General features: G+C 41.4%; 2 protein-coding genes across 4 annotated transcripts in view; both read left to right on the forward strand.

Annotated features, from left to right (window-relative positions):
• Nucleotides 1-1,035: 1,035 nt before the first annotated feature.
• On the forward strand, nt 1,036-8,354 carry LOC131142885 (arsenite methyltransferase-like). Its single transcript, XM_058091709.1, has 11 exons — nt 1,036-1,719; nt 1,869-1,902; nt 2,189-2,316; nt 3,722-3,872; nt 4,044-4,180; nt 4,248-4,317; nt 4,389-4,470; nt 4,898-5,029; nt 5,574-5,713; nt 5,784-5,906; nt 6,673-8,354. Exons 1-11 carry the CDS (start codon nt 1,703-1,705, stop codon nt 6,778-6,780), a joined length of 1,122 nt encoding a protein of 373 aa, XP_057947692.1. The 5' UTR covers nt 1,036-1,702; the 3' UTR covers nt 6,781-8,354.
• Nucleotides 8,355-8,812: 458 nt separating this feature from the next.
• Nucleotides 8,813-15,301, forward strand: part of cnnm2b (cyclin and CBS domain divalent metal cation transport mediator 2b) — a 46,576-nt gene continuing 40,087 nt past the window's right edge. For 2 of the 3 annotated variants that reach the window (XM_058091696.1, XM_058091697.1), the window contains exon 1: nt 8,813-10,530. In XM_058091696.1, the coding sequence (XP_057947679.1) occupies nt 9,042-10,530 (1,489 nt within the window). In that variant the 5' untranslated portion in view covers nt 8,813-9,041. Of the gene's footprint in view, nt 10,531-10,962; nt 11,152-15,301 lie in introns of those variants that run through there. The other variant, XM_058091698.1, reaches the window with a different exon arrangement.

The following is a 15,301-nucleotide window of genomic DNA, read 5'->3' on the forward strand; positions in this document are numbered from 1 at the left end:
AAAGACTTACCCGTGAAAATATGAGTGAAGGTATCAACCAGGTTAGGTTGCATGACAAAGAGCAGGGGTTTTCCAAGCACTATGCATAGGACCCCACAATCGATTGGATGGGGCCCCATTTGAGCCATAGGGGACCAAGTCAGCCCACGTAATGGCGAAGCTGTTGTTCATGCAGAGGGTGCAGTGTTTTTTTTTTTGTTATATTGTACTAAAAATAGTAATGTTTTTTCATGCGCTTCATACACCAGAACTTCACTGTTTCAAGGTCAGTATCTGAAACCAGGATGCAACCGTATGGAGGCACCGGCATGATACTACACTGGCTCGCTAATCCCCCTAGAGGTCCTCACAGACCGTCAAGGCTGTGATTGGTCAGCTTGTAGAACAGGGGTGGGCAAACTACGGCCCGGGGGCCACATCCGGCCCGCCAACTGTTTGAATACGGCCCGCCCAATCTTTCCAAAGTATTTAATTTAAACTCAACATACAACCTGGCATCATGGCCTGAGCCAACCTTTTGATGGTTGTATCAATTTCGTTTTTTGACATGGTCTGTTGTTTACAAAGTGCTACTGAAAAAAGGGACACAAGCACATAATAATAATAATAATTATTATTATTATTAGATTATTATAATAATTATTAGAACTATTATGATTATTATAATTATTATATTAATGCTAATTATTATATTAATTATATATAATATTATTGTTATATTTGCATATTTTACATAATAATATAATAATTATTATTTTAATTTTATTGTAATTATTATAATATTTTATTATTTTTACAAATATTTAAATGTAAATATAAAATAATAAATAATAATAGCAGATTGCATGACAATTTTACAGATACAATAATACCAGGTGGACTGTTACGTGTAAAATATATTGTCTGCCACCCCCCCCCCCCTAAAATTTTGTCATATCAATGCGGCCCGTGAGTCAAAAAGTTTGCCCACCCCTGTTGTAGAACATGATTTCCTGTGTGTGTACAACCTCATTCAAAGGGCGTATAACACACTAACCAATTTCAGATCAACATTTGCAATAAAGCTTCAATTTCTTTCTTTGGTTTTAGCTGCTAAGAGTTGTTATTGCCCTCCAAGATACATCCAACCCTGACGAAGAACTACAAAGTGCGGAATAGCACAAGGGCCATTTACGGCCCACGGTTTGTTTTTTGATTATAAAAAATTTACAAAATAATCGCATATATGTGAAGTTTAGTTTAGTTTAAAATTTTAAAAATATGTATAAAAACGTCATAGTGGCCCCAAGAATTGTAACGTAATGTAAATGTTTTACCCCAGCAAGTATTTTGTACTTGGATTACATTAAATGTTACGACTGGGATGCCCACCAATTCTATCATATAGAACATTATAATTAACAAAATGTGTCAAAGTGGCACACCACTTTCTTTAATTTTTACAAAAGTGTGTACACCCCTGCCGTGAAGTGAATTTACACTCCCAGCATAATCACAGCATTGTCTTGGATGCAGCCTCCTCCTGCTGTTCCATGTAATGACCAGCAGGGTGCGCTTTTGGACGCATATAGTAGACTCTGAACCCTGAACTGAAGAAACATTTTAGTCGTCTATCTGTCCAAAGTGCTCGCAACAAAACCTTTCCTACCTACCTAAGTGCTTAACTTTTTTTCCGGCGTATAGTGGACTTTCGTGCCCGATAATGGCTAATAAAGCAAGGTAAGAACAAACTAAACACCAGTTTTTCTTTTAGCTTGACTTTTAGCACATGAAGCTAGTGGTTAGTAGTTAGCTTTTTTATGTACCATTGTACGACTGATGTTATATTCTTACTTTTAATCATCATTATTCTTTTTTTTTTTTTTTAGCTTTGCCGACACCGACGTACATCTGGATGTTAAGGTTAGATTTCACGTTTATTGTGAATACAATAGAACTATTGTATAGCTTATAGCTTCATACTTTGACATCTTCCTGCTCGTGGAAAAACTAGAATACAAATGCTACTGCTTACAACATTCGTGTAAGTTGTGTAAATATTTTATATATATATTGAACCATATATTGACTGTATATATTGAACCTGGTCAGTAAAGCTGATTCATTTGTGATTTTGTGCATTGTTATGACCAATTGCCCTCACAGACGTGCACTGACCTAACATCACCTCTTGTGACGTCACACGTAGGATTATTATGGAAAGACGTTGAAGAACACCTCAGACCTGAAGAGCAATGCCTGTGTGGCTCTAGCTGCGCCCCTTCCAAAACACATCCTCCAGGCTCTGAAGAAAGTCCATGCTGATGTCACAGACAGGTTACCTGCACGCATGTTCACGCTTTTTATTGGAAAAGCAGTCAGTTTTAGAGATGCTTTCTAACCCAAAGCAGCATCTTTTCCCTCAAACTGTTGCATGTGACTTATGAGTGATTCTTCCTGAAGTGTGATATTATATTGACTTTGTGTGACTTTTTATTATTAAGGGAGAAAAAATCCAAAAAAGTGATTTCCCCCAAAACATAATACTGTAACTGGTTGAGCCATTAGCAGCAACAACTGCAATCAAGTGTTTGCGATAACTTGCATTGAGTCTTTTATAGCTCTTTGGTGGAGGGTTTTCCAGCATGAACCGCTTTTGTCATGTCATGTCACAGCATCTCAATAGGATTCAGGTCAGGACTTTCACTAGTCTTCATATTGTTTTTATTCAGTCATTCAGAGGTGGACTTGCTGGTGTCTTTTGGATCATTGTTCTGCTACAGAACCCAAATTGATTTCAGTTTGAGGTCACAAACAGATGCCCGGATATTCTCCTTCAGGATTTTTTGGTAGACACGATAATTAATTGTTTCATTTATCAGCTGCAATTATTTTATGTCCTGAAACAGCAAAACAGCCCCATATCATCACACTACCACCACCATATTCTACTTTTGGTATGATGATTTTTTTTTAAAATACAGTGTTACTTTTATGCCAGATGTAATGGGACACAAACCTTCTAAAAAGTTCTACTTTTGTCTCGTCAGACCACAGAGTATTTTCCCAAAGGTCATGTGAATCATCAAGATGTTTTCTGGCAAAATTGAAAAGAGCATTAATGTTCTTTTTGTTCGGTGGTGATTTTTTATCTTGGAACTCTGCCATGCAGTCAGTTTTTGCCCAGTGTATAGTGGAGTCATAATCACTGAACTTAACTGAGGCAAGTGATGCATGCAGTTTTTTGGATGTTGTTGTGGGGTCTTTTGTGACCTCTTAGATTAGTCGTTCGATTACTCACACTTGAAGTAATTTTGGTAGGACGGCCACTCCTGTGAACGCTCGTCACTGTTCCACATTTTCTCCATTTGTGGATAATGGCTCTCGCTGTGGTTTGCAGGAGTCCCAAAGCTTTAGAATTGGCTTTATGACCTTTTTTTTTTCTCCCTTAACAATAAAAAGCAACTGCATTTTGTGTACACTTGTGTTGTCATTGACTAATATTTGAATTAGTTTGACAATCTGAAATGTTTAATTGTAACAAACATGCAAAAAAATTATAATAATAATTAAAATTAAATAAAAATTATAATTCCAGGCTGCGAACATACCGTGCTAGTAAAGTTGTCTGTGTGGGAACGTGATGTCATCACTCGTATGGCAATATTATTATAATCAGAAAATCAATACCGATATAAACCCTCGAAAGTAATATTGCAAAATGGGCCACCTTCTCCTGTAGATACTTTGGTTGTGGTCTGGTGGCGCCAGAGTGTTTGGAGGGCTGCAAGATTCTGGACCTGGGCAGCGGGAGTGGTAGAGACTGCTACATGCTGAGTCAGCTGGTGGGCGAGACTGGCCATGTCACTGGCATCGACATGACTGAGGATCAGGTGTGTGAAGTCACCGGACAAGTGTTTCCTGTTTCCACCAGAAGAACACCATAGTCACGGTGGTGGCATCATTCTTTGAGCTTGTAACTAAAGTTTGATGAAATGCTGTAAATAAAGCAGCAGATGTTTGGAGCACTCTGACTTCATGTGTAAACATCTTTTCTTTTCCAGCTTGAAGTGGCCAGGAAGCATGTGGACTTTCACATGAAGGAATTTGGCTACAAGAAGCCGAATGTGAATTTTGTCCAGGGCTACATCGAGGCCTTAACAGAGGCGGGTCTGCAAAAGAACTTTTATGATATCATCATGTAAGATTATGCCTCCTGCTCATTCTGTTTGTTTTGCATTAACTGCAAGTTGTGTATCGTCACGTAGCTCCAACTGTGTGGTCAACCTTTCTCCGGATAAGAAGAAAGTTCTGAATGAAGCCTACACCGTGTTGAAGGTACTCAACTCCCTGTTGTAAAAATATCAGACATGACAGCTTCACGTATTTGCATGTACACACCCATTTAGGACGGTGGGGAGTTTTTCTTCAGTGACATGTACTGCAATGGAAGACAAACGGAGGATATTAAAAACAATAAAGTCCTGTGGGGTGAGTATCGTTCATTCATTCATTCATTCATTCATTTTCTACCGCTTTTCCTCACGAGGGTCGCGGGGGGTGCTGGAGCCTATCCCAGCTGTCTTCGGGCGTAAGGTGGGGTACACCCTAGACTGGTCGCCAGCCAATCACAGGGCACATATAGACAAACAACCATTCACACTCACATTCATACCTATGGACAATTTGGAGTAGCCAATTAACCTAGCATGTTTTTGGAATGTGGGAGGAAACCGGAGTACCCGGAGAAAACCCACGCATGCACGGGGAGAATTGGAATTGAACCCTGGTCTCCTAGCTGTGAGGTCTGTGCGCTAACCCCTAGACCACCGTGCCGCCCCAGTATCGTTCATATTCTAATGATATAAATAAGCTGCAGGCAAATACCCAAGTATGACATTGTACTTTTTTAATGCAGGTGAGGGGTTTGGTGGCGCACTGTGGTACAAGGATCTGCTACAGTTGGCCGAGGAAGTAGGATTCAGCCCCCCGAGGCTTGTCACTGCCAGCCACATCACTGTTGACAACAAGGACATGCAAGCCAGCCTGGGTGTGATGCTTGTCGTTTGGTTCCTTTCCTCATTGTATTATATGAACTCATATCGCTCCCAAAGACGTATTTATATACGTATTTTAGGTGATGATGCAACTCCACAATAGAAGAGAGCATGTTTGGTGCAGTTTTAAGACGGGAAAAAACAGCCACAAGGTGGCAGAAGTGCATTTTATAAGAGAATTGCGTTCATCTTTCCCTTTTAAATACATGCTCCGCAGCAACCAAAAGGAAATTTTTATTTGCACAGTTGCAAATGTGAAAATTGCATATAATTCATAGTGTTATGTTTATAAAAAATATATATTTTCAAAGCCTTTTTTCTGATATTTTGCTGAATCTTACCTGGGTTCTACTGCATATTACTAAGTTTTTTCTAATGAAAGATGAGAGTAAAATTCTTCTTTTGGTTCAAAATCTGTCCAAATCATCAAAAATGGCCGCTAAAGAGAGGGACGGCTTTTGAAAAGTGGCTGGGACTGAATGAGTTAAAAAGTTTTATTGCTTATATTCATTGATTTTCTCCTGTTTTGCATCGCAGGTGACTTCAAGTTTGTCTCTGCCACCTACCGCTTGTTTAAGGTCCCTAAAGGCAGCACCAAGTCCTGTAAAGTCATCTATAATGGTAACATTACAGGGTCAGAGGAGACCCTCCTTTTTGACTGTCAGTACACCTTCAAGGTTTGTATCTTCTTGAGGATCAAATCAGCTGCTGCGGCTTTTCAGTTGAATATTTGCGCATGTTTGACAGGCTGGAGAAGTTACGGAGGTAGATGCTGAAGTAGCCTCCATCCTGACCCATTCCAGATTTGCACGGGCCTTCACTTTCCAGCCACCAGGAGGCTCCTGTCAAACCTGCGGAGTCCAAACAAAGGTCAGTGATGCTCCTTGACGTATGCCGAAATGATTACTTTAGAACCAGAGGTTTATATTTATTATATTTGTGGTATCCGCTTGAAAATGGCGACACACCCAGCGACGGCCCACCGTTTTTACTGGGCTCGCACACGAAGAAACATTCCGCACATTCTGCCAAACACACTCTCTCAAAGCACACATATGCACTCATGCACAAGCGCAAGGTCAAGCAGCTGTCCCGGAGTCATAACCAGACTGTGGAGTCATGCTGAGAACCTTGAACAGGAATGAATGTTCTCTTCTCAGGCTCATGGACTGCCATCTTATCTGCTCTCGTGGTCCTTCTGGACAACACTAGAGATGTTTCAACAACAAATATAATCTTTCAATTTCTTACGCAACGCATTTTCTATGACACAATTTAGAGTCAGAATGCTTATTTTCTTCTGATATATGCTTCGTGGTTCAATCTTTGGGAAATCGAGCTTATTTTACAGTAATCCACCATGCTTGTTTGTGATTTAGTCATCAAAAGCCTTTTGTTTAGTAGACCCCGTTAGTGCCACTTTTGTCCTATGCTGATTTAATGAACAACCGATGTCTGATAAAAGAGATAAAGAGCCACACGTTACAAGTAAACCGCGTTTTGTTAATCTAAAATATGGAATACTGCCAGCATAAATATCAGTGTTTATTTTGCATATTGTCTAGAATGACCTTGAATGCAACTTTACACTTTTGTATTATTAACTTCTGTTATCCTTGTTGAACTGATCATTCAGACAGGCACTGGGGATCCTTTCGAGCTGGCTGCGCAGCTGCAGAAACAAAATCCAGGTTCAGCCACAGGGGGGCGCTGCAGTACAGAGTCTGCTGCCTGCTGCAAGTGATTGTTGGAAATATTAGTACTACATCCAGAACGCCTGCATCTTAATAGAATCACATGGCGCTACAAAAGTAAAGTTAAAAGTCACCAATTCTTGTTAGTTTTTACACACGCTCACTTATGCAATACAGCTAGATTCAGTCAAATTGGCTCAAATCCGGTAAATATACTTTATGGCTTTTTAGATTTGACAGGAAATGTATGATGTTTAGTATTTCCTAGTCATTGCTCTCCTCTTGAGAACATATATGTTTGATTTTACATAAAGCCAGCGTTGTGGGAATACTGTACAACATAACACATCAATTTCTTGTTTAATTGTACTAATTGATTATGGTACTTACAATCTCCCATTTATTCATTTTTTTCAACGTACCTTGTTTAAGGTCACGTGGCACTGAATCCGCACAAGTCGGGACATGCAGCTCGTTTTTACTGACCCTCTGTGTATTGTAAAAATTAAGTCATTATTAATGAGATTAGGTGTTAAAATAATTTACTGAAAATATTGATTTTTTTTTCATAGCTTGGTGTGTCTTGTATGACACTGGATTGTTTTTTTGAATCTTAAATGCACAACATTTATGACAACTATTCTGTATGACATCCTTCATGGTAAAAAAATACTCTTTGTGGCATACCATTTCAAAATTTGCAGCATGGTTGTAATGAGTCACATGACATGTTTAGTGAAAATACATTTTGGTGGTCATAATATGTGAATTTTAATGGACTTTACACCTTCTGGGAGATGCCTTTGATTAGTGTTACCATGACAATGATGGATGAGTGAAGGCGGATGAGTGAAACCACAAGATTTTTTCTTTCAATTCATGTTAGAACATTTCTGTGTTATTGCAAATGTGCCAATAGTGTACATACATCCTCTTAAGAGGCTATCCAAACAAAGACTTGTGTATTGTAAGTCACCAATGCCCTACTGAATATTTAGTTGAAAACATGACTTATTGTGCCTATAAGGAATAAGACAAGTGATCACAGACCTCAGTACAGGTTATAAATCGTGTTTCCCTCAATGAACCGCAGCTCATTTGTGGCAGATGGACTCGTGCAGCAGCAGTAAATGTTTCTGCTATACAAGCTACAAGTTTTATTCTTATTGTACTGTCCCTTATGAAGTTACACTGTATACAAATGATGGATTTGGGCTGTTCTCACTTTTAGTGAGGTACTGTTTGAGTATTCATTGGCTATAATGAATCAGCATAATTTGGTAGTCTGTACTAATCATTACTAAGTGTTTTTAAAAAGTTTATTACTGCAGTAAACATTTTAGAAATGATTGTGCATATGTATTTGTCTTGACAAAACACCTACAGATGGTACAATTTTTCAAATTTTTGTGTAGTCTGAATAAAGATTTGGATCTATAAACTGCACGGTGTCAAAGTCCGAGTTATTTTAAGTCAAATTATACAATTTGACACCATATTACAGTAGTATATTACCATATTACATAGTGCTGCTGAATTTTGACATTTTTTTGTATTTTTTTCTGAAATGTATCAAAGCTAAAACAAGGCCTATTGACAGATTTCAAGTGACCAATTAAATTCAGAGGACATTTTTTTTGCTTTATTTACTGATTTGAGCGTGAATGTGTAGTGTAAAATGAACTGATGTTTATGAAAAGTTTCACATTTTGAATAAACTTATTGAAATATTGAAATATATTGATATTCTAATTCATTGAGATGCTGTATTTATTTAAAGACAAAGTTTTGTGTTGTAGTTTTTGCTTTTCTCTTTACATTGTGCCTTTTTTATGTATTTTCCTCTTTAATTTTACTTGTACTGGGGATGGCAAACGGCCCTGGCGCTGCACTTTGGACACCAATGCCATATTGACGTCATCATAAATGCGTCCAATCCTGGTTCATATTCGGCCTTCTAGCTAGTACCGTGTTGAAAAAGTCACGAGAGGATTGCTGTCCGTATGTGAACATGAGGTGCACTTGTTTTGAAATCTGTTTCGTCATTGTGGTGGCAGAGGCCCCGCCTCCGGGCATGTAGCTCTCCCCTGATTGGCCATTGCCCCCATCAGTCTGGAGGAAATTGAAACAGGCACGAGTTAGCCCGTAAGCCTGCGCTCCAGAAGCAGCAGCGTAGTCCACGTAGTGGGAACCAAGGGGTCCTGATGCGCAAGTCACGGCAACCCTCGGCGGAGATGAAGGCGGACTCCGACTGGCTCTGATTTTTAAAAGTATTTTTCATTCAGCGGGTTGCTTGCCGACGGTTGTCACTATGACAGCACCGTTATCCCCAGCACCCTCCGCTGCAAAAATGGCGTCAGTGAACCGGGTCCGTGCGTTGACGTTAATTTTCTTGACTGTCACTGGCTGTTTTGTCACCCCCACAAGTGGCAAGGAAGGGTCCGAGGACACCGTTATAACCGGGCTCCGATTGGAGGACACGGACGACATTTCCTTCATGGATAAGGGCTTCCTGCGGGTGAGTGAGCGCTCTCGGGTGAAATTAAGAGTCTACGGGCAGAACATCAACAACGAGACCTGGTCCAAAATCGCCTTCACGGAGCACGAGAGGAGCCGCGCGGTGGGGAGCCTCGACGCCTCCTCCTCGGGGGATAACCACAGCCGGGAGGACTCGTCCGGCTTGCATCCGTGCGGTATCAGGACTTCGGATATCATCATTTTACCAAACATTATCGTGAACAGAAAGACGTCCGGGATAGTCGAGATCGAAGTGAAACCTCTACGGAAGACGGAGAGGAGCAAATCCTATTACCTTTGCATCGCCACTTCCACACCTGCCGCGGCCGGAATGCACGACCCTTGGACGGAGAACACCTGGATCTACCACGACGGTGATGACACCAGAGTGATAGTAGTGGAGGAGAAGAAGTTCCTGCTGCCTTTCTGGCTCCAGGTCATCTTCATCTCCATGCTGCTGTGTCTGTCCGGGATGTTCAGCGGCTTGAACCTGGGGCTCATGGCTCTGGACCCCATGGAGCTGCAGATTGTCCAGAATTGCGGCACGGAAAGGGAGAAGAACTACGCCAAGAAGATCGAACCGGTCAGGAGCCAAGGGAATTACTTACTTTGCTCGCTTCTGCTGGGGAACGTGCTGGTGAACACCACGCTCACCATTCTTCTGGATGATATCGCCGGTTCAGGCTTGATCGCCGTGGTCATGTCCACCATCGGAATAGTCATCTTCGGGGAAATTGTGCCCCAGGCTATCTGCTCCAGACACGGCCTGGCTGTGGGTGCCAACACCATTTTCTTGACAAAGTTTTTCATGCTCCTCACCTTCCCGGCTTCCTACCCGGTGAGCAAGCTTCTGGACTACCTTCTCGGGCAGGAGATTGGCACCGTGTACAACCGGGAGAAACTTCTGGAGATGCTGCGCGTCACAGATCCTTACAACGATCTTGTCAAGGAGGAGCTCAACATCATCCAGGGCGCGCTGGAGCTGAGGACTAAGACCGTGGAGGTGGTGATGACGCCTCTTCGGGATTGCTTCATGATCCCGGGGGATGCCACGCTGGACTTCAACACCATGTCTGAAATCATGGAGAGCGGATACACGCGCATACCGGTCTTTGAGGGCGAGAGATCCAACATTGTGGACCTTCTCTTTGTCAAGGACCTGGCTTTTGTGGACCCGGATGATTGCACGCCGCTTAAGACCATCACCAAATTTTACAGCCACCCGTTGCACTTTGTCTTCAACGACACCAAGCTGGACGCCATGTTGGAAGAGTTTAAAAAAGGTAAGTGCTGATGTTTTTATCGACGCAAGTATCGTCACGCATTAAACTTGCAAATCAAGCGCGCCACATGTCCAACATAATCCCTCTCCAGCGACAAAGGTCATCACAAATTGACCTTTTTCTTCCTCGGATGTCGGAGGAAGTGACCCTTACATGTGTAGTTGCGGTGTCGTTGATGGGAAAGGGGAGGGGGGGGGGGGGTTATTTGCTCTTTTTTGACCTTCAGAGCAGTGAAGTGGCTCCATCGTTAATGAGGTGCACTTGCCACAGCTTCAGCACTCACTTCCTGGCGGGGAGTGGGTGGAGAGAACGGGGACGGGACGGGGTTCTTATATACTTCTACATCTACTTCCACTCAGTTTTAATACTCGCAAAAATTTTTTTTTTCATCTCATTCCAACTGTTTCTCTCTCCCGTTTGTGAACGCATCAGGACATGTCGGAATGGCGTAACGGCGAGATTTGAGGTTATCAGGTGGGGGCATCTTGTTTGAGAACCTGCTTAAATCCCCTCTCTGTTACTCGCCTCTGAGTGATGGTGGTGATAACCTCTTTTGTCCGGCCCTGGAATGCAGTCGTGTGGATAATGAATAACAGCCCCTAACACCCTCCAGCCCCCCGTCTTGTGTTTGTGTGTATGCGCATGATGTTTGAGAAAGATGTTTACCTCGCTCACACTTTATCACCCCCCCACCACCAGCCCCCCTCCCTCATCCCAATAGTCACATCTAACAGTTATTACTGGCTGTGTGTGAGGATTTGATCCAGTGTGACACACAGTGGGACCTCGGTTAGCGTACACAAAATTCGCCTAATTTCTTTGTCAACTAACTTTGTTTCTGCTTCTTTTCTTGATCACGGATGCAAAACAACACAAAAGTGCCAGCACTTTGATAAAGAGACATTAAAAAAACCCACTCATAAATTCAAGAAATAATAATAATAATAAAGGTGGTGTCCATGTTTATATCGCTGCCTCATTGCCCGTCTTTGTCAGCAATCAATTCTTTAATGAAGGTAAAATTGACGTTCATTTGTTATTCATATGCGGTTTTGATCGGTTTCTGCGTATAAAGTTAGAATCGTAAAACAGTCTTTTGGATTTCTTATTGAAGATCTTGATTCGGTTAGAGTACGTTTTGGTTTTAGTCGACCCTTCCGGAACAGATTAACGACGCTAACCGCGGTTCCACTTCTGTTTTAACAACGATAATAATTCTCTGTTTTATCGTCACCGTCGGAGAAGAAGTGATTTAATAATGTGTTTATTATTGTGGTTGTAGTTTTGGGCAAAATGTGGCCTTGGGGCCATTTGCGGCCCATGCACAGTTTAAAAACATAATTTGACAAGAAAAAAAAACGGGAAAAATAAAAGTAATTTCACAAAAAAAAATATTAAGTGAAAAAAGTTGTACTCTAATGAGAACAGTTGTCATTTTTGTCACGGTGTGGAACGTCAGCTTTGTGTTGCGACCCCACGATGCAGAGAGTAGGACCAACATGCAGTGTTTTCTTTTATTGATAATTTGCTTGCAACTGGCCAAATGAAACAAATGATAACGAACCAACAACAGAAGGAGCCCACACCTGAACTAAATAAACGGAAGTGAAATTAGAAACAGGTGTAGGAGATAGGAACCGCACAAACAAGGCAAGACAGGAAGTGAATACAAAAATAAGAGCATCCAAGGAGACAACTAAACTGAAAAGGGAACATATTGTCACACAGGGCGAGACAATTTTACCAGTATAACATAAAATTATGAAGGCAAAAAACATTTTAGCATAAAGCTGAAATATTAAAGAAAAATAATTTTAATATGATTTGTAATAAAGGTGGCAAAAAGGTTCTAATGCTATGGGAATAAAGTCAAGATATTATGGGAATAAAGTCATAATTACAAGAGGAAAATTTACAAAAAGAAAAAAATGGCTGTAATTTTATGAGAATAAAGTCAAAATATTAGGAGGAATATTTTTTAAGACAATACATTTGTAACATGAAGTAAAATAATGTAATTTTATTAGTATTAGAAAAAGTCATTTTTAAAGAGTCATAATAAAAGACAATAAAAATAAGTTGTAACTTTGGAAAAATAAACAAAAATAAAAGCTGAGATACAGTTTTTTTTCTTGAAATATATATATGACCTCCTAGCAATTGCTCTCGCTTCTTGAGGAGGTCATCAGCAACTGTTGAAGGGAGGGGTCTGCGGGGGGGTCAAAGTTTCCCGCCAATCTGTCTCTGTTCACAGCAATGCTGAGTTCAAAGTGCCTTGTATTGTAAGTCATTGTTAATTAATTTGTGGCCTTTCACGTCTCAATTCTTCTCACAAAGGGAAAAACCTTGCAATGTTAGGTGTTGTTTTGTGTTTGAGCTGAGCTGACTATAGTATACAGTATAGTATACAGTATAGTATACAGTATAGTATACAGTATAGTATACAGTATAGTATACAGAACTGTGGTGAGATCAGCCATGTTGTTTGGTCTAGAGACACTAGTGCCACTGAGGAAAAGACAGGAAGCAGAACCGGAGGTAGCAGAGATGAGGATGCTGAGGTTCTCATTGGGAGTGACCAGGATGGATAGGATCAGGAAGGAGTACATCAGAGTAACATTACATGTTAGAGGCCTTGGAGATAAAGTCAGTTATCGGCCAGACTGAGATGGTTGGGACATGTCCAGCGTTTATGTCCAGGTAGGAGGCGTAGAGGAAGACCAAAGAGGAGGTTTCCGGATGTCAATATATGTCAATATATAGAGGACGGCAAAATTATCAAGTTTGTTTTTATTTATTTTGTCATTAATTGATATATTCATTGTCATGACAAGCGGTGGCATGGCGGTCGAGTGGTTAGCACGCAGACCTCACAGCTAGGAGACCAGGGTTCAATTCCACCCTCGGCCATCTCTGTGTGCATGGGTTTTCTCCGGGTACTCCGGTTTCCTCCCACATTCCAAAAACATGCTAGGTTAATTAGCGACTCCAAATTGTCCATAGGTATGAATGTGAGTGTGAATGGTTGTTTGTCTATATGTGCCCTGTGATTGGCTGGCCACCAGTCCAGGGTGTACCCCGCCTCTCGCCCGAAGACAGCTGGGATAGGCTCCAGCACCCCCCGCGACCCTCGTGAGGAAAAGCGGTAGAAAATGAACGAATGAAGTTTGGGACGGCTCAAAATGCTCGGTTTCATAGGGCGTGGTTAATCTGCCCCTTTGTGATGTCACAGAGGGGCAGACTTCCTTACGTGGTTCATAGTTAGGAAGCACTTTGGGCGTGTGGCCAATCACAGCGGAGTGGGCATGCCCAGAGGAGGGCTGTGGGTGGAATAAATTAAAACAGACCTTTTTGGCAAGGAAGCACAAATCAAAGGAAATAGAGCTGGAATAGGTGCAGATTCTGGAAACTCTAAAACATTTTCTCTGCGGGTTATTGTATGTATCTGCTCTATAGGAGACCCCAAGTCAATACAGTAGTAGGTCCCCTTTAAAGAAAAGACTGTAAAAGGACAGTGGAGCGTTGAAAAAGGTCTTAGTTTAGTCGCAACTCTGTACCGCTGTCTGAGTTGGGGGGGGGGGGTCACTGAGACTTAGAGTTAACAAATTGAGACTGACACCCTTCTGGAAATTTTTGACCCTTTCACTAATCGCTCTTTCTTCCTGCGACTTCCACAATTACTGGCATCCAGGGGTTACTCGCCCAGCAACAGTTTTACCCTTTAATGAGAGGGTCACTTGGTGCAATTTGGGAACTAATCAAGGAGGAAAGTCAGAAAAAAGGAATTTATCACCCCCCCCCCCCTGCAGCATGTATTAAATCCCTGGAAGTGGTTTTTGCTTCCTTCACATGCAGCGGCTGGTGAGGATGGATGTTTGAAGAGCTCACATCAGCGTATGCACAGCGCTCATCTGCCCCTGGGCAAGGCAGGACACGTGTCGAACTTGATTATGGGCGGCAGACAATGGTGGCCCCTGGTGAGAGACACATTCTCTGAGATGACATCATCATCAAATTTGCCTTAATGGCCGTGATTATTGACAAAACTTGTTTGTGTGACGTTATCTATCGTTAGCAGCCAGAACGTGAATTTATAGACAGGTGTCATTTTGCGCAGCAGTGGTCCTGCATGCATGCGCCTTATAACACGCATGACTCCATGTACTGTAAGTGTGCAAAGTAACGGTCCATCTAATGCAGGGGGTCTCAAACACGCGGCCCGCGGGCCAAATGTGGCCCGCAGGACACCAGTTTGAGGCCCCCGCCTTGATATGAAAGTTTAATGTTAGCGCGGCCCGCGCAATTTTGATACGGATGCTGTATGGTATCATGTACCCAGAAAAAATTATTACGTTTGATTCATGTTCATGTTAAAGGTTAAATAACTGTTAATAGTTATCCTCCCTATCCGTGTGGAAGTGGTAAGTTTTTGGCGATTTAAGTTCAAAGGAAATAACTTGAAGGCTACCGTTTAGGTCGCTAGCTCTCTAGTTTGCGAGTTAGCATGTGTCTCGAGACCCCGCAGTTGCGCAATATGTTGTAAATAAAAAGAGTATAAATGTGACTATAGTCGTGTTTTGTCATGTCTACAGGGCTCTAATAATGCTTTGTTCATTTTAATCTGAAAAAAATCATTTGTCGACCCACCAACTATATGTGGTTTCTTAAGTTTTTATTATTTGCCGTTTTATTATTATAATTATATTTATTTATTACTTGATTGATTTTCTTTATTCTTGATTTATTTATTTTTCATCTTATTTTGTGCCGA

Source organism: Doryrhamphus excisus, chromosome 1 (genome assembly GCF_030265055.1).
Source record: "Doryrhamphus excisus isolate RoL2022-K1 chromosome 1, RoL_Dexc_1.0, whole genome shotgun sequence".
NCBI classification, from domain to species: Eukaryota; Metazoa; Chordata; class Actinopteri; order Syngnathiformes; family Syngnathidae; genus Doryrhamphus; species Doryrhamphus excisus.

What these genes read in the sequence shown, in the direction of transcription:
- LOC131142885 (XM_058091709.1), top strand. An exon ending in CATGCTGATGTCACAGACAG is followed by an intron (nt 2,317 to 3,721) that starts GTTACCTGCACG and finishes CTTCTCCTGTAG; the next exon opens with ATACTTTGGTTGTGGTCTGG. An exon ending in AACTTTTATGATATCATCAT is followed by an intron (nt 4,181 to 4,247) that starts GTAAGATTATGC and finishes ATCGTCACGTAG; the next exon opens with CTCCAACTGTGTGGTCAACC.